The 23314-nt window shown below is 41.8% G+C and overlaps 4 protein-coding genes across 4 annotated transcripts; all 4 read left to right on the top strand.

Annotated features, from left to right (window-relative positions):
- The first annotated feature begins 1502 nt into the window (after positions 1-1502).
- Positions 1503-3194, top strand: LOC139296984 (tripartite motif-containing protein 16-like). The gene has a single exon (XM_070919557.1). It carries the CDS (start codon positions 1518-1520, stop codon positions 3192-3194), a length of 1677 nt encoding a protein of 558 aa, XP_070775658.1. The 5' UTR covers positions 1503-1517.
- A 3070-nt stretch (positions 3195-6264) lies between these two features.
- Positions 6265-7950, top strand: LOC139296986 (tripartite motif-containing protein 16-like). Its single transcript, XM_070919560.1, has one exon. It carries the CDS (start codon positions 6280-6282, stop codon positions 7948-7950), a length of 1671 nt encoding a protein of 556 aa, XP_070775661.1. The 5' UTR covers positions 6265-6279.
- A 4164-nt stretch (positions 7951-12114) lies between these two features.
- LOC139296695 (tripartite motif-containing protein 16-like) lies at positions 12115-13785 on the top strand. The gene has a single exon (XM_070919169.1). The coding sequence runs from the start codon at positions 12115-12117 to the stop codon at positions 13783-13785; it is 1671 nt and encodes a 556-aa protein (XP_070775270.1).
- A 4013-nt stretch (positions 13786-17798) lies between these two features.
- LOC139296697 (tripartite motif-containing protein 16-like) lies at positions 17799-19472 on the top strand. The gene is made up of 2 exons (XM_070919170.1): positions 17799-18294; positions 18364-19472. Exons 1-2 carry the CDS (start codon positions 17799-17801, stop codon positions 19470-19472), a joined length of 1605 nt encoding a protein of 534 aa, XP_070775271.1.
- The last annotated feature ends 3842 nt before the right edge of the window (positions 19473-23314 follow it).

The raw sequence follows: 23314 nt of genomic DNA, 5'->3' as shown, positions 1-23314 counted from the left end.
ATCATAACATCATCATCATCACCACCATAACCATCGTAACATCACCATCTTCATAACCATCATCATCATCATCATCACCATTATCACAATCATAAACATCACCATCATAACATCACCATCAGCATCATCATCACATCATCATCATCATCATCATCATCAACATCACCATCATCATCATAACATCATCATCATCATCATCATCATCACCACCACCACCAGGACAGTGCTGATGAAGGAGGAGCGTCTGCAGCGTCCTCTGTGAACACGCTGCCATCTTGTGGCTCTTCACTCTCATCAGGACCAACTGAGGCTGAATTCATACGTTTTGAGAATCAAAAGTCATTTTAAAGATCTCTTCTTCCACCTGAAAGATTTTGTTGTCAAATATCGTACAGCTGAAGATGGGAAAAAATACATTTATGACGTTTTGCAAACAAAAGCAGTTTAATTCAAATGACTTAACCCTTTCAACAGCTTCAAAAAGACACATTGCAAATGGTGGTGATAGAAAGATATTGAGATAAATATCAGAGAACATGGGAGTGCTCCAAACCACAGCTCAATGGGAAGATATCCTGAAATCTACAACACAGGAGTCCAACTGTGTGAGGTGTGAGATAATTCACCTGAAAATGTTACACAGAGCTTATCTAACGCCATGTAGATTAAAAAAAAGAACGCAGACTGTATCAGAGGTTGACACACTCATGCACATGTTATGGCTTTGTCCTGATGTGAAGAGGCTCTGGAAGGATGGAACTGATTACCCTGTCATCAATGTTAAAAGTACAGATTCCCTCCTGTCAAGTCATAGTTTACTCTGACAACAACACCAGGATGTAAAGAAACAGTGAACACAGTGCCTTATTTCATCTGCATTTCTATCAGTAACACAGACAATCTTAATGAACTGTTATAGTCTGAATAACTGCCTCAAAGAATACATGGACTTATTACTCCAACAACTTATACTCAAAGTAAATTGTGGAAACATGTAAAGACAAACATGAGCAGTAGTGAGACGGAGCTGCAGTGACGGACATTTAGAATATATGATTCGATTTAAGAAGAAGGATATGGAGAAAATCATGTGGACAATTCAGTAATGTTGAAAACTGGGGAGCCATCTCCAAAGCCTCCGATTCAAAGAGGAGTTCACCTCCTAACAGCTGAAGTGACCAGTGTTTTAAATGGGAAATGGGCTCTATTGTAAACAAGTGTTAAACACACAGTATCTCTCTCAAACCGCTCCTCTTCCTGGACTGAGTAAGAGCTTGATAAGCCCTCCCTCCTCTTCCTCCTCTCAAACACAGCGAGCTCCACTCTGTCCATATATTTCCCTGTTCCCTCCCCTTCAGATCTACAGTTTGAAGACGGGTGGAGCCAACATGGTGGTGAAGTGACGGAGCTGACAGGCCCCATTCACTGCAGAGACACATGCTGTTTAGATCAGAGCTCAAACTACTTTCACTTCTAAGAAGGTGAAACTCAGACAGTCGCTGCGACTGAGAGGTAAAATGGCGCAGAAAGGAGCTCAGCTGGACAGGGAAACCTTCTCTTGTTCGATGTGTCTGGATCTACTGAAGGATCCGGTGACTATTCCCTGTGGACACAGCTACTGCATGAGCTGTATTAAAAGCTTCTGGGATGAAGAGGACGAGAAGAAAACCCACAGCTGCCCTCAGTGTAGGCAGACCTTCACACCAAGGCCTGTCCTGGTGAAAAACACCACGTTAGCAGTTTTAGTGGAGGAACTGAAGAAGACTGGACTCCAAGCTGCTCCTGCTGATCACGGCTATGCTGGACCTGAAGATGTGGCCTGTGATTTCTGCAATGGGAGAAAACTGAAAGCCCTCAAGTCCTGTCTGGTCTGTCTGGTCTCTTACTGTGAGGAACACCTTCAGCCTCATTATGATGTACCTCCATTAAAGAAACACAAGCTGGTGGAGCCCTCCGAGAAGCTCCAGGAGAACATCTGCTCTCGTCATGATGAGGTGATGAAGATGTTCTGCCGTACTGATCAGCAGTGTATCTGTTATCTCTGCTCTGTGGATGAACATAAAGGCCACGACACAGTCTCAGCTGCAGCAGAAAGGACTGAGAGGCAGAGAGAGCTCGAGGTGAGTCGACAAAACATCCAGCAGAGAATCCAGGACAGAGAGAAAGATGTGAAACTGCTTCAACAGCAGGTGGAGGCTATCAATCGCTCTGCTGATAAAGCAGTGGAGGACAGCGAGAAGATCTTTACTGAGCTGATCCGTCTCATCCAGAAAAGAAGCTCTGATGTGAAGCAGCAGGTCAGATCCAAGCAGGAAACTGAAGTGAGTCGAGTCAAAGAGCTTCAGGAGAAGCTGCAGCAGGAGGTCACTGAGCTGAAGAGGAAAGACGCTGAGCTGAAGCAGCTCTCACGCACAGAGGATCACAACCACTTTCTACACAACTACCCCTCCCTGTCACGAGTCAGAGAGTCTACAGACTCATCCAGCATCAATATCCGTCCTCTGAGATACTTTGAGGATGTGACAGCAGCTCTGTCAGAAGTCAGAGATCAACTACAGGACGTTCTGAGAGAGAAAAGGACAAACATCTCACTGAGAGTGACTGAAGTGGATGTTTTATTGCCACAACCAGAGCCCAAGACCAGAGCTGAGTTCTTAAAATATTCACGTGAAATCACACTGGATCCAAACACAGCAAACACAAAGCTGTTATTATCTGAGGGGAACAGAAAAGCAACAGTAATGAGTGAACAACAGTCTTATTCTAGTCACCCAGACAGATTCACTGCATGGTTTCAGGTCCTGACTAGAGAGAGTCTGACTGGACGTTGTTACTGGGAGGTGGAGTGGAGCGGGACAGGAGTAAACGTAGCAGTCGCATACAAGAATATCAGCAGAGCAGGGGGCTCAGATGAATGTGTATTTGGATATAATGACAAATCTTGGGCGTTAAGATGTGACAAAAACAGTTATAACTTTTGGTACAACAGAGTCCAAACTCCCGTCTCAGGTCCTCGGTCCTCCAGAGTAGGAGTGTACCTGGATCACCGTGGAGGTATTCTGTCCTTCTTCAGCATCTCTGAAACCATGACTCTCCTCCACAGAGTCCAGACCACATTCACTCAGCCTCTCTATGCTGGACTTTGGTTTTACTCCTTTTCTGGAAACACGGCTGAGTTCTGTAAAGTCAAATAGTCAGAAGTCATTTCAGGGACAGTTTGTTAAATTCTGCGTTTTAACTCTTGAACTTATTTTGTCTCCTTGTTTGTTGCTGAGAGCTGATTGTTGTGGCATTTCTTCACTGCACAGAGATCACCTGTCAATCAAACATTATGGGTGGTACTTTGCCTTCTTCTCATTAGTTGTTCTGTAAATGTCTGAGTTTCTTTAGGTGGCGCTCCTTCCTGTGTCTGTTTAGCCATGGAGGCTATCACTGCTCATGATGATTTCTGTTGACCTGAACTGACGTTTCTCTGCAGGAAAATGTGAACTTCTCTGACTCTAAATGTGTGTTGAATATTTATATTGATGTATTTGTATGTTGTTGTTTCTCTTCCACTGCATGTGTCTCAAGAGAGAAAGCTCCAGACCTTCCTGTGTCGAAGATATTTTGTTCTCTTTTTGTAAATGTATAAAGAAATCTATAATTACGATTACATTCATTTGTTTGGCAGACCAAATGTTGTTGTTGTTGTTGTTGACATATAAATGAGGGACTATGAGTTATTATAAAACTGTAATCATCATGATCATAATCAGTAAGGAGATCATTGATTATTTTCTTTTTCATAGCTGAGATTCTGGTCAAACAAACTGATTGTGTGGATGAAGTGAATCTGTACATGAAATCATTGGACAGACTTTACTGATGGGATGTGTGAACAAACTGAAGGTTTACATCATGAATAAACAAACATGAACAAAGTATTTTCTTCTGGTCTTCATTCCAGGGTATCATACAAAGCTGATGGAGAAAATGTGAAAGTAACATGAGAGTTTAACTGAGGCAGTTTTCCTCCTGAAACACCACAAAGTACCGTGTTCATGTTCAGAGCAGAAGAGCGTTTGTCAGTCAGTCTCTGTCCTTTCAACTTTCCTCACTGAAACATCTTTGTCACAGAGAAACGAGCAGAGTTTTCTCACTTGTTACTTGTTATAACCAACATTTTGTTTGTGCACTTAGTCAATAAAGAGGATTTATTACACAGATTTATCTGTGTCAGTCCTGACACACATAAGAGAACAGATATTGTGTCGTTGTGGACTTGAGGTCATTTCATTTATTGTTATGTTGATTTTCATGAAGATGAAGCTTCAGAATGAGACTGTCATGTTGGTCCAGACGATCCTGGGTTGTAAAGTTTTCATCCAGACTTGAGTCAAACTTCTCGTGACTCATGTCGTCCAGGATGTAATCTGTCAATCCACAAAACAGCCTGCTGTGCTGAAGAAATGCATCTGAAACAGTCATGTTTAGAGTTCCTGACAGCTGTGATTGGAACGAAGGACAACAAACAAAAAATGTACAATCAGACAACCTGCCCACCCTGCCGAGTGCAGCACAATTCAAACTCCGCACACCCAAACTACAAATAAAAAAGTTGAAGAAAAATATTTCCAAAGGCACAACATTACGTTTTTTTTATATCCTACATCATCATCACCACCATAACCATCGTAACATCACCATCTTCATAACCATCATCATCATCATCACCATTATCACAATCATAACCATCACCATCATAACATCACCATCACCATCATCATCATATCATCATCATCATCATCACCATCATCATCATCAACATCACCATCATCATCATAACATCATCATCATCATCATCATCATCATCAACATCACCATCATCATCATAACATCATCATCATCATCATCATCATCATCACCATCATAACCATCATCACCTTTATAACCATCATCATCATCACCATCATAACAATCATCATCATCATCATCATCATCAACATAACCATCATCACCATCATAAAAATCATCATCATCAACATAACCATCATCACCATCATTACCATGATCATCATCCTCACCATCATCATAAAGTCATTGCCACCATCATCATAAAATCATCATCACCATGATCACCATCATCATCATCATCATCATCACCACCATCATAACCATCGTATCATCACCATCTTCATAACCATCATCATCATCACCATTATCACAATCAAAACCATCACCATCATAACATCACCATCATCATCATCATCATAACATCATCATCATCATCATCATCACCACCATAACCATCGTAACATCACCATCTTCATAACCATCATCATCATCAACATAACCATCATCACCATCATTACCATGATCATCATCCTCACCATCATCATAACGTCATTGCCACCATCATCATAAAATCATCATCACCATGATCACCATCATCATCATCATCATCATCACCACCATCATAACCATCGTATCATCACCATCTTCATAACCATCATCATCATCACCATTATCACAATCAAAACCATCACCATCATAACATCACCATCATCATCATCATCATAACATCATCATCATCATCATCATCACCACCATAACCATCGTAACATCACCATCTTCATAACCATCATCATCATCATCATCATCATCATCACCATTATCACAATCATAAACATCACCATCATAACATCACCATCAGCATCATCATAACATCATCATCATCATCATCATCAACATCACCATCATCATCATAACATCATCATCATCATCATCATCATCACCACCACCACCAGGACAGTGCTGATGAAGGAGGAGCGTCTGCAGCGTCCTCTGTGAACACGCTGCCATCTTGTGGCTCTTCACTCTCATCAGGACCAACTGAGGCTGAATTCATACGTTTTGAGAATCAAAAGTCATTTTAAAGATCTCTTCTTCCACCTGAAAGATTTTGTTGTCAAATATCATACAGCTCAAGATGAGAAAAAATACATTTATGATGTTTTGCAAACAAAAGCAGTTTAATTCAAATGACTTAACCCTTTCAACAGCCCTCCCTCCTCTTCCTCCTCTCAAACACAGCGAGCTCCACTCTGTCCATATATTTCCCTGTTCCCTCCCCTTCAGATCTACAGTTTGAAGATGGGTGGAGCCAACATGGTGGTGAAGTGACGGAGCTGACAGGCCCCATTCACTGCAGAGACACATGCTGTTTAGATCAGAGCTCAAACTACTTTCACTTCTAAGAAAGTGAAACTCAGACAGTCGCTGCGACTGAGAGGTAAAATGGCGCAGAAAGGAGTTCAGCTGGACCGGGAAACCTTCTCTTGTTCGATGTGTCTGGATCTACTGAAGGATCCGGTGACTATTCCCTGTGGACACAGCTACTGCATGAGCTGTATTAAAAGTTTCTGGGATGAAGAGGACGAGAAGAAAACCCACAGTTGCCCTCAGTGTAGGCAGACCTTCACACCGAGGCCTGTCCTGGTGAAAAACACCACGTTAGCAGATTTAGTGGAGGAACTGAAGAAGACTGGACTCCAAGCTGCTCCTGCTGATCACGGCTATGCTGGACCTGAAGATGTGGCCTGTGATTTCTGCACTGGGAGAAAACTGAAAGCCCTCAAGTCCTGTCTGGTCTGTCTGGTCTCTTACTGTGAGGAACACCTTCAGCCTCATTATGATGTACCTCCATTCAAGAAACACAAGCTGGTGGAGCCCTCCGAGAAGCTCCAGGAGAACATCTGCTCTCGTCATGATGAGGTGATGAAGATGTTCTGCCGTACTGATCAGCAGTGTATCTGTTATCTCTGCTCTGTGGATGAACATAAAGGCCAGGACACAGTCTCAGCTGCAGCAGAAAGGACTGAGAGGCAGAGAGAGCTCGAGGTGAGTCGACAAAACATCCAGCAGAGAATCCAGGACAGAGAGAAAGATGTGAAGCTGCTTCCACAGGAGGTGGAGGCTATCAATCGCTCTGCTGATAAAGCAGTGGAGGACAGCGAGAAGATCTTCACTGAGCTGATCCGTCTCATCCAGAAAAGAAGCTCTGATGTGAAGCAGCAGGTCAGATCCAAGCAGGAAACTGAAGTGAGTCGAGTCAAAGAGCTTCAGGAGAAGCTGCAGCAGGAGGTCACTGAGCTGAAGAGGAAAGACGCTGAGCTGAAGCAGCTCTCACACACAGATCACAACCACTTTCTACACAACTACCCCTCCCTGTCACGACTCAGAGAGTCTAAAGACTCATCCAGCATCAATATCCGTCCTCTGAGATACTTTGAGGATGTGACAGCGGCTCTGTCAGAAGTCAGAGATCAACTACAAGACGTTCTGAGAGAGACATGGACAAACATCTCACTGAGAGTGACTGAAGTGGATGTTTTACTGCCACAACCAGAGCCCAAGACCAGAGCTGAGTTCTTAAAATATTCACGTGAAATCACACTGGATCCAAACACAGCAAACACACAGCTGTTATTATCTGAGGGGAACAGAAAAGGAGCAGCAATGAGTCAATATCAGTCTTACTCTAGTCACCCAGACAGATTCACTGCATGGTTTCAGGTCCTGAGTAGACAGAGTCTGACTGGACGTTGTTACTGGGAGGTGGAGTGGAGCGGGACAGCAGTTAACGTAGCAGTCGCATACAAAAATATCAGCAGAGCAGCGAGTTGGAATAATTGTGGATTTGGATTCAATGACAAATCTTGGGCGTTATATTGTCACATAAACAGTTATAACTTTTGGTACAACAGAGTCCAAACTCCCGTCTCAGGTCCTCCGTCCTCCAGAGTAGGAGTGTACCTGGATCACCGTGCAGGTATTCTGTCCTTCTACAGCATCTCTGAAACCATGACTCTCCTCCACAGAGTCCAGACCACATTCACTCAGCCTCTCTATGCTGGACTTCAGTTTTATTACATTAATGACGCTGCTGAGTTCTGTAAAGTCAAATAGTCAGAAGTCATTTCAGGGACAGTTTGTTAAATTCTGCCTTTTAACTCTTGAACTTATTTTGTCTCCTTGTTTGTTGCTGAGAGCTGATTGTTGTGGCATTTCTTCACTGCACAGAGATCACCTGTCAATCAAACTTTATGGATGGTACTTTGCCATCTTCTCATTAGTTGTTCTGTAGATGTCTGAGTTTCTTTAGGTGGCGCTCCTTCCTGTGTCTGTTTAGCCATGGAGGCTATCACTGCTCATGATGATTTCTGTTGACCTGAACTGACTTTTCTCTGCAGGAAAATGTAAACTTCTCTGAGCTCTAAATGTGTGTTGAATATTTATATTGATATATTTGTATGTTGTTGTTTCTCTTCCACTGCATGTGTCTCAAGAGAGAAAGCTCCAGACCTTCCTGTGTCGAAGATATTTTGTTCTCTTTGTATAAAGAAATCTATAATTACGATTACATTCATTTGTTTGGCAGACCAAATGTTGTTGTTGTTGTTGTTGTTCACTTATAAATGAGGGACTATGAGTTATTATAAAACTGTAATCATCATGATCATAATCAATAAGGAGATCATTGATTATTTTCTTTTTAATAGCTGAGATTCTGGTCAAACAAACTGATTGTGTGGATGAAGTGAATCTGTTCATGAAATCATTGGACAGACTTTACTGATGGGATGTGTGAACAAACTGAAGGTTTACATCATGAATAAACAAACATGAACAAAGTATTTTCTTCTGGTCTTCATTCCAGGGTATCATACAAAGCTGATGGAGAAAATGTGAAACTAACATGAGAGTTTAACTGAGGCAGTTTTCTCCCTGAAACACCACAAAGTACCGTGTTCATGTTCAGAGCAGAAGAGCGTTTGTCAGTCAGTCTCTGTCCTTTCAACTTTCCTCACTGAAACATCTTTGTCACAGAGAAACGAGCAGAGTTTTCTCACTTGTTGCTTGTTATAACCAACATTTTGTTTGTGCACTTAGTCAATAAAGAGGATTTATTACACAGATTTATCTGAGTCAGTCCTGACACACATAAAAGAACAGATATTGTGTTGTTGTGGACTTGATTTCATTTCATTTATTGTTATGTTGATTTTCATGAAGATGAAGCTTCAGAATGAGTCATGTTGGTCCAGACGATCCTGGGTTGTAAAGTTTTCATCCAGACTTGAGTCAAACTTCAAGTGACACATTTTGTCCAGGATGTAATCTGTCAATCCACAAAACAGCCTGCTGTGCTGAAGAAATGCATCTGAAACAGTTGTGATTAGAGTTCCTGACAGCTGTGATTGGAACGAAAGACAACAAACAAAAAATGTACAATCAGACAACCTGCCCACCCTGCCGAGTGCAGCACAATTCAAACTCCGCACACCCAAACTACAAATAAAAAAAGTTAAAGAAAAATATTTCCAAAAGCACAAGATTAGGTTTTTTTTATATCCTACATCCAGCTCCAGCATAAGCAACACCATCATCATCACCACCATAACCATCGTAACATCACCATCATCATAACCGTCATCATCATCACCATTATCACAATCATAAACATCACCATCATAACATCACCATCATCATCATCATCATCATCATCATCATCATAACATCATCATCATCATCACCACCATAACCATCGTAACATCACCATCTTCATAACCATCATCATCATCACCATCATCACAATCATAAACATCACCATCATAACATCACCATCATCATCATAACCGTCATCACCATCATAACCATCTCAATCACCATCATCATCACCATCATCATAACCATCACCATCATCACCATCATCATCATCATCACCACCACCATCACCATGATCACCATCATAACCATCACTATCATCATCATCATCATCACCATCATCATCATCACTATCATCCTCACCATCATCATAACCGTCATCACCATCATCATCATCATCACCGTCATAACCATCATCATCATAACCATCTCCATCACCATCATCACCATCACCATCATCATGACCGTCATCCTCATCATCACATCATCATCATCATCACCATCATCATCATCATCATAATATCACCATAATCATGATCACATCATCATCATCATCATCATCATCATCACCATAATCATCACCGTCATAACCATCATCATCATAACCATCTCAATCACCATCATCATCACCATCAGAACATCAACATCATCATAACCATCATCAATACCATAATAACCATCATCCTCAACATCATCATGACCGTCATCATCATCATCACCATCACCATCATCATCACAATCATAACCATCACCATCATCATCATCATCATCATCATAACCATCATCATTACCATAATAACCATCATCCTCACCATCATCATGACCGTCATCGCCATCATCATCATCATCATCATCACCATCATCACAATCATAACCATCACCATGAGAACATCACCATCATCATCATCACCATAACCATCGTGACATCACCATCTTCATAACCACCATCATCATCATCATCATCATCATCATCATCACCATCATCATCATAACATCACCATCACCATCATCATCATCATCATAACATCATCATCATCACCACCACCATAACCATAGTAACATCACCATCTTCATAACCATCATCGTCATCACCATTATCACAATCATAACCATCACCATCATAACATCATCATCATCATCATCATCATCATCACCATCATCACCACCATCATCAAATCATCATCATCATCATCACCACCATCATCATCATCATCATCATCACCACCATCACCACCATCATCATCATCATCATACCCGTCATCACCATCATCATCACCGTCATCATCATCATCATCATCATCATCATGATAATCACCACCACAAACAGGACAGTGCTGATGAAGGAGGAGCGTCTGCAGCGTCCTCTGTGAACACGCTGCCATCTTGTGGCTCTTCATTCTCATCAGGACCAACTGAGGGTGAATTCATACGTTTTGAGGATCAAAAGTCATTTTAAAGATCTCTTCTTCCACCTGAAAGATTTTGTTGTCAAATATCATACAGCTCAAGATGGGAAAAAATACATTTATGATGTTTTGCAAACAAAAGCAGTTTAATTCAAATTACTTAACCCTTTCAACAGCTTCAAAAAGACACATTGCAAATGGTGGTGATAGAACGATATTGAGATAAATATCAGAGAACATGGGAGTGCTCCAAACCACAGCTCAATGGGAAGATATCCTGAAATCTAAAACACAGGAGTCCAACTGTGTGAGGTGTGAGATAATTCACCTGAAAATGTTACACAGAGCTTATCTAACACCATGTATATTAAAGAAAAGGACGCAGACTGTGTCAGAGGTTGACGCACTCATGCACATGTTATGGCTTTGTCCTGATGTGAAGAGGCTCTGGAAGGATGGAACTGATTACCCTGTCATCAATGTTAAATGTACATATTCCCTCCTGTCAAGTCATAGTTTACTCTGACAACAACACCAGGATGTAAAGAAACAGTGAACACAGTGCCTTATTTCATCTGCATTTCTGTCAGTAACACAGACAATCTTAATGAACTGTTATAGTCTGAATAACTGCCTCTAAGAATACATGGACTTATTACTCCAACAACTTATACTCAAAATAAATTGTGGAAACATGGAAAGACAAACATGAGAAGTAGTGAGACGGAGCTGCAGTGACGGACATTGAGAATATATGATTCGATTTAAGAAGAAGGATATGGAGAAAATCATGTGGACAATTCAGTAATGTTGAAAACTGGGGAGCCATCTCCAAAGCCTCCGATTCAAAGAGGAGTTCACCTCCTAACAGCTGAAGTGACCAGTGTTTTAAATGGGAAATGGGCTCTATTGAAAACAAGTGTTAAACACACAGTATCTCTCTCAAACCGCTCCTCTTCCTGGACTGAGTCAGAGCTTGATAAGCCCTCCCTCCTCTTCCTCCTCTCAAACACAGCGAGCTCCACTCTGTCCATATATTTCCCTGTTCCCTCCCCTTCAGATCTACAGTTTGAAGACGGGTGGAGCCAACATGGTGGTGAAGTGACGGAGCTGACGGGCCCCATTCACTGCAGAGACACATGCTGTTTAGATCAGAGCTCAAACTACTTTCACTTCTAAGAAGGTGAAACTCAGACAGTCGCTGCGACTGAGAGGTAAAATGGCGCAGAAAGGAGTTCAGCTGGACCGGGAAACCTTCTCTTGTTCGATGTGTCTGGATCTACTGAAGGATCCGGTGACTATTCCCTGTGGACACAGCTACTGCATGAGCTGTATTAAAAGCTTCTGGGATGAAGAGGTCGAGAAGAAAACCCACAGTTGCCCTCAGTGTAGGCAGACCTTCACACAGAGGCCTGTCCTGGTGAAAAACACCATGTTAGCAGATTTAGTGGAGGAACTGAAGAAGACTGGACTCCAAGCTGCTCCTGCTGATCACGGCTATGCTGGACCTGAAGATGTGGTCTGTGATTTCTGCACTGGGAGAAAACTGAAAGCCCTCAAGTCCTGTCTGGTCTGTCTGGTCTCTTACTGTGAGGAACACCTTCAGCCTCATTATGATGTACCTCCATTCAAGAAACACAAGCTGGTGGAGCCCTCCGAGAAGCTCCAGGAGAACATCTGCTCTCGTCATGATGAGGTGATGAAGATGTTCTGCCGTACTGATCAGCAGTGTATCTGTTATCTCTGCTCTGTGGATGAACATAAAGGCCACGACACAGTCTCAGCTGCAGCAGAAAGGACTGAGAGGCAGAGAGAGCTCGAGGTGAGTCGACAAAACATCCAGCAGAGAATCCAGGACAGAGAGAAAGATGTGAAGCTGCTTCAACAGGAGGTGGAGGCTATCAATCGCTCTGCTGATAAAGCAGTGGAGGACAGCGAGAAGATCTTCACTGAGCTGATCCGTCTCATCCAGAAAAGAAGCTCTGATGTGAAGCAGCAGGTCAGATCCAAGCAGGAAACTGAAGTGAATCGAGTCAAAGAGCTTCAGGAGAAGCTGCAGCAGGAGGTCACTGAGCTGAAGAGGAAAGACGCAGAGCTGAAGCAGCTCTCACACACAGATCACAACCACTTTCTACACAACTACCCCTCCCTGTCACGACTCAGTGAGTCTACAGACTCATCCAGCATCAATATCCGTCCTCTGAGATACTTTGAGGATGTGACAGCGGCTCTGTCAGAAGTCAGAGATCAACTACAGGAAGTTCTGAGAGAGAAGAGGAAAAACATCTCACTGAGAGTGACTGAAGTGGATGTTTTACTGCCACAACCAGAGCCCAAGACCAGAGCTGAGTTCTTAAAATATTCACGTGAAATCACACTGGATCCAAACACAGCACACACAAAGCTGTTATTATCTGAGGGGAACAGAAAAGGAGCAGCAATGAGAAAACAACAGTCTTATTCTAGTCACCCAGACAGATTCACTGCATGGTTTCAGGTCCTGAGTAGAGAGAGTCTGACTGGACGTTGTTACTGGGAGACGGAGTGGAACGGGACAGCAGTTAACGTAGCAGTCGCATACAAGAGTATCAGCAGAGCAGGGAGGTCAGATGAATGTGTATTTGGATATAATGACAAATCTTGGGCGTTAAGATGTGCCAAAAACAGTTATAACTTTTGTTTCAACAGAGTCCAAACTCCCGTCTCAGGTCCTCGGTCCTCCAGAGTAGGAGTGTACCTGGATCACAGTGCAGGCATTCTGTCGTTATACAGCATCTCTGAAACCATGACTCTCCTCCACAGAGTCCAGACCACATTCACTCAGCCTCTCTATGCTGGACTTCGGTTTTCAGATGTTGGAGTCACTGCTGAGTTCTGTAAAGTCAAATAGTCAGAAGTCATTTCAGGGACAGTTTGTTAAATTCTGCCTTTTGACTCTTGAACTTATTTTGTCTCCTTGTTTGTTGCTGAGAGCTGATTGTTGTGGCATTTCTTCACTGCACAGAGATCACCTGTCAATCAAACATTATGGGTGGTACTTTGCCATCTTCTCATTAGTTGTTCTGTAAATGTCTGAGTTTCTTTAGGTGGCGCTCCTTCCTGTGTCGGTTTAGCCATGGAGGCTATCACTGCTCATGATGATTTCTGTTGACCTGAACTGACATTTCTCTGCAGGAAAATGTGAACTTCTCTGAGCTCTAAATGTGTGTTGAATATTTGTATTGATGTATTTGTATGTTGTTGTTTCTCTTCCACTGCATGTGTCTCAAGAGAGAAAGCTCCAGACCTTCCTGTGTCGAAGATATTTTGTTCTCTTTTTGTAAATGTGTAAAGAAATCTATAATTACGATTACATTCATTTGTTTGGCAGACCAAATGTTGTTGTTGTTGTTGTTCACATATAAATGAGGGACTTTGAGTTATTATAAAACTGTAATCATCATGATCATAATCAGTAAGGAGATCATTGATTATTTTCTTTTTCATAGCTGAGATTCTGGTCAAACAAACTGATTGTGTGGATGAAGTGAATCTGTACATGAAATCATTGGACAGACTTTACTGATGGGATGTGTGAACAAACTGAAGGTTTACATCATGAATAAACAAACATGAACAAAGTATTTTCTTCTGGTCTTCATTCCAGGGTATCATACAAAGCTGATGGAGAAAATGTGAAAGTAACATGAGAGTTTAACTGAGGCAGTTTTCCTCCTGAAACACCACAAAGTACCGTGTTCATGTTCAGAGCAGAAGAGCGTTTGTCAGTCAGTCTCTGTCCTTTCAACTTTCCTCACTGAAACATCTTTGTCACAGAGAAACGAGCAGAGTTTTCTGTCACTTGTTGCTTGTTATAACCAACATTTTGTTTGTGCCTTGGAAACTCTTCTCTACCATCTTTCCCGTGTGACCTGAATGCAGCATCAGTGTTACAGGGTGTGACTCCTGTGAACAAACTGACTCGGAGTGATATTACCTGTATTTAAATCTCTCTTTACTGATGTTGTTTAAAGCTGCCAGCTGATGAAGTTTGGACATGTCTTTCTGCAGTGAACATCACAGCAGGTGAACAACTGAAATGTGAAAACTGAACACAAGAGGGCGCCGTCATCCTGCTAACCAGGGATGTAGAGGAGGTTAAAGCTCCTCCACTCGGTCGACAGTTGTGGTTCAGAACATGCATCTCTGAGCTTCCCTCAGTGAACATGTGTACATTAGCGGTACATGTCATGTGTAGGTTGCGGTTACTTGTCTTGTTGCTTATTTTGGTCCCAAGTTTAAAACAAGGAAATGTGTTCTTTTCTGTAACGGTGCCAATATCCAGCTACTTCCTGAAAATTTTCTACTTTTGAAATATTCACATTTAGTGCTTGAAACTCGGAACATTTATGTTCTCTTCAGGATGGATTGTAATCACATCAACCTAAGCTGCACTTTGTGTTGGGTGTTAATTAGCAAATGTTAGCATGCTAACACACTAAAATAAGATGAACATTATACCTGCTAACATTAGCATTTAGCTCAAAGCACTGCTTTGGCTAGCGCTTTTAAATTGTACGTGTTTACATATGCAGATACTCATGATGCACTTCCGAACATGTTATGAATATTAACAATCCCTGTTTTGTAACTGCATCATATTATGTACTTTCCAAGCATTTAATGTTGTTAGTGCGAGCCTGAATGTACTGAACACAATGTGAACCTTGAACTCTTGAATGTATGGACTGCTGTTTATATGTATAATTATGTTCCATATTCATTTCAATCATGTACAAACAAACTTCTAAAATTGGTCAAGAGAAAACACGCAAATCTACTACATTAAAAAACATTAACATTTTTTCACAGAACTGCTCATAAAAAGCCACAAACGACACAGTGGCTCCTCAACAGTGCCTAAATCTTTATTTTTCAGTAAGCTACATTTTTTTCTCCAAATTAGACAGTTTTACATCATGACACAGAGTAACTTAAATTATCTATAGCTGACACGTACGCTTGATTCCAGTCTCGATGGAAGAATAGACCCAAAAAAAGAAGAAGAAAAAAATCAAAACAAAAACAAAAAAAGAAGCCCTCTTGAACGCAACCTCCATTCCACATCTGTTAAAGGTGTCGTTAGGCAAAAATGATCTGTCCAAACCCCAACGCGATGGAGTCATCGATTGTCCACAGCTGTTAGCGTAGCATGGTGTTAATGAGTTAAACCACAGTGAGTTGATAAAGAGATCGAGTCTGGTTCCAGTCAGTTGCTGTGCATTCGTTATTATGTCTTTGAAAATAAAACACAACCACAAGGGGGTCCATTTTTACGACAAGATGCAACCCTTGAGGGGAAAAAAACAAAACAATGGCACTGTCAAAACGGGCGAAAAGGAAGGAGGAGACTGAGAGCTGAGGCGACCGACAGGCTGATATGAGGTGTGACGCTCCACGTAGAAGTCCATGAGAGAAAGGAGCTCCTCAAAACGCCACGAGAGCGTTCGCGTTAATGCCGGCGATGCAGGAGAGCCGTGCAGAACTCGCGGCCGTCTTACCGCCAAAATTGAGAGAACCCTTCGAAAGCGGTACCGTCCAGTCTGAGGTACCGCACTTCAGAAAGAGTCACCTTTGCATCGGTCTGGATTTCTGGGTGGTACATTTATTTATTCCACACATGCACACATTCACAGTTCAGGGATGCCCAGTTTGTAATCAGCGTCTGTGTTACGTCTCAAAGTTTGAGGTCAAATGTGCCTCGACCTCGGCACGGATCCACCGCAAGTTACAATGCACGGAAACCGCTCCTACAGTCAGTGGTGTCACATTGTAGATTTCTCCAGATGTGAGAAGTCTTTGATGGACTTTCAGTAACAAGAAAATCACATCTTAAAATAAAAACAAAAAACTAAAAGCCCGAGATGGCAAGCGCTCAGCTATGTACAGGTTAAACTGCCCAGTCAAGACAAAAACAACAGTTGTATAATGGCACAGTTATTGGTTTTCTTTGCCACATCAAAATGCAGTCCACATGTGATCAAATGGTTTGAACAGACATCTCAATCTGCGCATGTTAATATCCTGTATGTGCCAGAAAACTCGCTCTGAAACACACATAAAAAAAACTTAACTGTGATTCCAGGAGAGCCTCTGCTTCTGTCCTAAACTCCCCAAAAACAACAACAAAAAAGCCCAAAAGAAAATTATTTGTACATTTATTTCTCAGGAGAGGAAGTCATGAAAGCTGAGGAACATGAACAGCAAACCTCAAACAGATAAATCAGATGGAAAAAAAGGTGAAGACACAACAACACTGAGCAGGTTGCAACGTTTTTTGGCTGAGTGGAGGTCTCGTCCGGTACCTGCATCGACACTCGGGTGGGGAACTTTCAGCTCAACCTACCGCAACAACAGCAAATCCAACATTTCAGCTGCAGTGACGGACATTTAGAATATATGATTCGATTTAAGAAGAAGGATATGGAGAAAATCATGTGGACAACTCAGTAATGTTGAAAACTGGGGAGCCATCTCCAAAGCCTCCGATTCAAAGAGGAGTTCACCTCCTAACAGCTGAAGTGACCAGTGTTTTAAATGGGAAATGGGCTCTATTGTAAACAAGTGTTAAACACACAGTATCTCTCTCAAACCGCTCCTCTTCCTGGACTGAGTCAGAGCTTGATAAGCCCTCCCTCCTCTTCCTCCTCTCAAACACAGCGAGCTCCACTCTGTCCATATATTTCCCTGTTCCCTCCCCTTCAGATCTACAGTTTGAAGACGGGTGGAGCCAACATGGTGGTGAAGTGACGGAGCTGACAGGCCCCATTCACTGCAGAGACACATGCTGTTTAGATCAGAGCTCAAACTACTTTCACTTCTAAGAAGGTGAAACTCAGACAGTCGCTGCGACTGAGAGGTGAAATGGCGCAGAAAGGAGCTCAACTGGACCGGGAAACCTTCTCTTGTTCGATGTGTCTGGATCTACTGAAGGATCCGGTGACTATTCCCTGTGGACACAGCTACTGCATGAGCTGTATTAAAACCCACTGGGATGAAGAGGACAAGAAGAAAACCCACAGCTGCCCTCAGTGTAGGCAGACCTTCACACCGAGGCCTGTCCTGGTGAAAAACACCACGTTAGCAGTTTTAGTGGAGGAACTGAAGAAGACTGGACTCCAAGCTACTCCTGCTGATCACGGCTATGCTGGACCTGAAGATGTGGCCTGTGATTTCTGCACTGGGAGAAAACTGAAAGCCCTCAAGTCCTGTCTGGTCTGTCTGGTCTCTTACTGTGAGAAACACCTTCAGCCTCATTATGATGTACCTCCATTCAAGAAACACAAGCTGGTGGAGCCCTCCGAGAAGCTCCAGGAGAACATCTGCTCTCGACATGATGAGGTGATGAAGATGTTCTGCCGTACTGATCAGCAGTGTATCTGTTATCTCTGCTCTGTGGATGAACATAAAGGCCACGACACAGTCTCAGCTGCAGCAGAAAGGACTGAGAGGCAGAGAGAGCTCGAGGTGAGTCGACAAAACATCCAGCAGAGAATCCCGGACAGAGAGAAAGATGTGAAGCTGCTTCAACAGCAGGTGGAGGCTATCAATCGCTCTGCTGATAAAGCAGTGGAGGACAGCGAGAAGATCTTTACTGAGCTGATCCGTCTCATCCAGAAAAGAAGCTCTGATGTGAAGCAGCAAGTCAGATCCAAGCAGGAAACTGAAGTGAGTCGAGTCAAAGAGCTTCAGGAGAAGCTGCAGCAGGAGGTCACTGAGCTGAAGAGGAAAGACGCTGAGCTGAAGCAGCTCTCACACACAGAGGATCACAACCACTTTCTACACAACTACCCCTCCCTGTCACGAGTCAGAGAGTCTACAGACTCATCCAGCATCAATATCCGTCCTCTGAGATACTTTGAGGATGTGACAGCAGCTCTGTCAGAAGTCAGAGATCAACTACAGGACGTTCTGAGGGAGAAAAGGACAAACATCTCACTGAGAGTGACTGAAGTGGATGTTTCACTGCCACAACCAGAGCCCAAGACCAGAGCTGAGTTCTTAAAATATTCACGTGAAATCACACTGGATCCAAACACAGCAAACACAAAGCTGTTATTAACTGAGGGGAACAGAAAAGGAACAGCAATGAGTCAACATCAGTCTTATTCTAGTCACCCAGAAAGATTCACAACATGTTGTCAGGTCCTGAGTAGAGAGAGTCTGACTGGACGTTGTTACTGGGAGGTGGAGTGGAGCGGGAAAGGAGTTAAGGTAGCAGTCGCATACAAGAATATCAGCAGAGCAGCGAGCTGGAATCATTGTAGATTTGGATTCAATGACAAATCTTGGGCGTTATATTGTCACATAAACAGTTATAACTTTTGGTACAACAATGTCCAAACTCCCGTCTCAGGTCCTCCGTCCTCCAGAGTAGGAGTGTACCTGGATCACCGTGCAGGTTTTCTGTCCTTCTACAGCATCTCTGAAACCATGACTCTCCTCAACAGAGTCCAGACCACATTCACTCAGCCTCTCTATGCTGGACTTCAGTTTTATTACATTAATGACGCTGCTGAGTTCTGTAAAGTCAAATAGTCAGAAGTAATTTCAGGGACAGTTTGTTAAATTCTGCCTTTTAACTCTTGAACTTATTTTGTCTCCTTGTTTGTTGCTGAGAGCTGATTGTTGTGGCATTTCTTCACTGCACAGAGATCACCTGTCAATCACACATTATGGGTGGTACTTTGCCATCTTCTCATTAGTTGTTCTGTAAATGTCTGAGTTTCTTTAGGTGGCGCTCCTTCCTGTGTCTGTTTAGCCATGGAGGCTATCACTGCTCATGATGATTTCTGTTGACCTGAACTGACGTTTCTCTGCAGGAAAATGTGAACTTCTCTGACTCTAAATGTGTGTTGAATATTTATATTGATGTATTTGTATGTTGTTGTTTCTCTTCCACTGCATGAGTCTCAAGAGAGAAAGCTCCAGACCTTCCTGTGTCGAAGATATTTTGTTCTCTTTTTGTAAATGTATAAAGAAATCTATAATTACGATTACATTCATTTGTTTGGCAGACCAAATGTTGTTGTTGTTGTTGTTCACATATAAATGAGGGACTATGAGTTATTATAAAACTGTAATCATCATGATCATAATCAATAAGGAGATCATTGATTATTTTCTTTTTCATAGCTGAGATTCTGGTCAAACAAACTGATTGTGTGGATGAAGTGAATCTGTACATGAAATCATTGGACAGACTTTACTGATGGGATGTGTGAACAAACTGAAGGTTTACATCATGAATAAACAAACATGAACAAAGTATTTTCTTCTGGTCTTCATTCCAGGGTATCATACAAAGCTGATGGAGAAAATGTGAAAGTAACATGAGAGTTTAACTGAGGCAGTTTTCCCCCTGAAACACCACAAAGTACCGTGTTCATGTTCAGAGCAGAAGAGCGTTTGTCAGTCAGTCTCTGTCCTTTCAACTTTCCTCACTGAAACATCTTTGTCACAGAGAAACGAGCAGAGTTTTCTCACTTGTTCCTTGTTATAACCAACATTTTGTTTGTGCACTTAGTCAATAAAGAGGATTTATTACACAGATTTATCTGTGTCAGTCCTGACACACATAAGAGAACAGATATTGTGTCGTTGTGGACTTGAGGTCATTTCATTTATTGTTATGTTGATTTTCATGAAGATGAAGCTTCAGAATGAGACTGTCATGTTGGTCCAGACGATCCTGGGTTGTAAAGTTTTGATCCAGACTTGAGTCAAACTTCTAGTGACTCATTTCGTCCAGGATGTAATCTGTCAATCCACAAAACAGCCTGCTGTGCTGAAGAAATGCATCTGAAACAGTCGTGATTAGAGTTCCTGACAGCTGTGATTGGAACGAAAGACAACAAACAAATAATGTACAGTCAGACAACCTGCCCACCCTGCTGAGTGCAGCACAATTCAAACTCCGCACACCCAAACTACAAATAAAAAAGTTGAAGAAAAATATTTCCAAAGGCACAACATTACGTTTTTTTTATATCCTACATCCAGCTCCAGCATAAGCAACACCATCATCATCACCACCATAACCATCGTAACATCACCATCTTCATAACCATCATCATCATCACCATTATCACAATCATAACCATCACCATCATAACATCACCATCACCATCATCATCATCATCATCATCATCATCATAACATCATCATCATCATCATCATCATCACCACCATAACCATCGTAACATCACCATCTTCATAACCATTATCATGATCACCATTATCACAATCATAACCATCACCATCATAACATCACCATCATCATCATCATCATCATCATCATCATAACATCATCATCATCATCATCATCACCACCACCATAACCATCGTAACATCACCATCTTCATAACCATTATCATGATCACCATTATCACAATCATAACCATCACCATCATAACATCACCATCACCATCATCATAACATCATCATCATCACCACCATCATCATCATCAACATCAACATCACCATCATCATCATCATCATCATCACCATCATCATCATCATCATCATCAACAACATCAACATCACCATCATCATCATAACATCATCATCATCATCATCACCATCATCATCATAACATCATCATCACCATCATCATCATCATCATAACATCATCATCATCATCATCATCACCACCATAACCATCGTAACATCACCATCTTCATAACCATCATCATCATCACCATTATCACAATCATAAACATCACCATCATAACATCACCATCATAACCATCTCAATCACCATCATCATCACCATCATCATAACCATCACAACATCACCATCATCATCATCATCATCATAACCATAACCATCACCATCTTTATCACCGTCATAACCATCATCATCATAACCATCATCATCATCATCATCATCATCATCATCACCACCACCATCACCATCACTATCATCATCATCACCATCATCATCACTATCATCCTCACCATCATCATCACCGTCATAACCATCATCATCATCACCCTCATAACCATCATCATCATAACCATCACAATCACCATCATCACCATCACCATCATCATGACCGTCATCCTCATCATCACATCATCATCATCATCACCATCATTATCATCATCATCATAACATCACCATAATCATGATCACATCATCATCATCATCATCATCATCATCATCATCACCATAACCATCATAACATCACCATCATCACCACCATCATCACCATCATCATCATCATCATCGCCATCATCATCACCGTCATAACCATCATCATCATAACCATCTCAATCACCATCACCATCATAACATCATCACCATCATCATCATCATAACCATCATCATTACCATAATAACCATCATCCTCACCATCATCATAACCATCTCAATCACCATCACCATCATAACATCATCACCATCATCATCATCATAACCATCATCATTACCATAATAACCATCATCCTCACCATCATCATGACCGTCATCGCCATCATCACCATCATCATCATCATAACCATCATCATTACCATAATAACCATCATCCTCACCATCATCATGACCGTCATCGCCATCATCATCATCATCATCACCATCATCACAATCATAACCATCACCATGAGAACATCACCATCATCATCATCATCACCATAACCATCGTAACATCACCATCTTCATAACCATAATCATCATCATCATCACCATTGTCACAATCATAACCATCATAACATCACCATCACCATCATCATCATCATCATCATCATCATAACATCATCATCATCATCACCACCATAACCATTGTAACATCACCATCTTCATAACCATCATCATCATCATCATCATCATCATCATCATCATCACTATTATCACCATCATAACATCACCATCACCATCATCATAACATCATCATCATCATCACCATCACCATCATCATAACATCATCATCGTCATCATCACCATCTTCATCATCATGAAGTTTGTTAAATTCTGTGTTTTAACTCTTGAACTTATTTTGTCTCCTTGTTTGTTGCTGAGAGCTGATTGTTGTGGCATTTCTTCACTGCACAGAGATCACCTGTCAATCAAACATTATGGGTGGTACTTTGCCATCTTCTCATTAGTTGTTCTGTAAATGTCTGAGTTTCTTTAGGTGGCGCTCCTTCCTGTGTCTGTTTAGCCATGGAGGCTATCACTGCTCATGATGATTTCTGTTGACCTGAACTGACGTTTCTCTGCAGGAAAATGTGAACTTCTCTGAGCTCTAAATGTGTGTTGAATATTTATATTGATGTATTTGTATGTTGTTGTTTCTCTTCCACTGCATGTGTCTCAAGAGAGAAAACTCCAGACCTTCCTGTGTCGAAGATATTTTGTTCTCTTTTTGTAAATGTATAAA

This window comes from Enoplosus armatus, chromosome 14 (genome assembly GCF_043641665.1).
Source record: "Enoplosus armatus isolate fEnoArm2 chromosome 14, fEnoArm2.hap1, whole genome shotgun sequence".
In the NCBI taxonomy this organism is placed as follows: domain Eukaryota; kingdom Metazoa; phylum Chordata; class Actinopteri; order Centrarchiformes; family Enoplosidae; genus Enoplosus; species Enoplosus armatus.
Note: the sequence above shows the minus strand (reverse complement) of the source record. Positions and strands in the feature narration are given on the sequence as shown.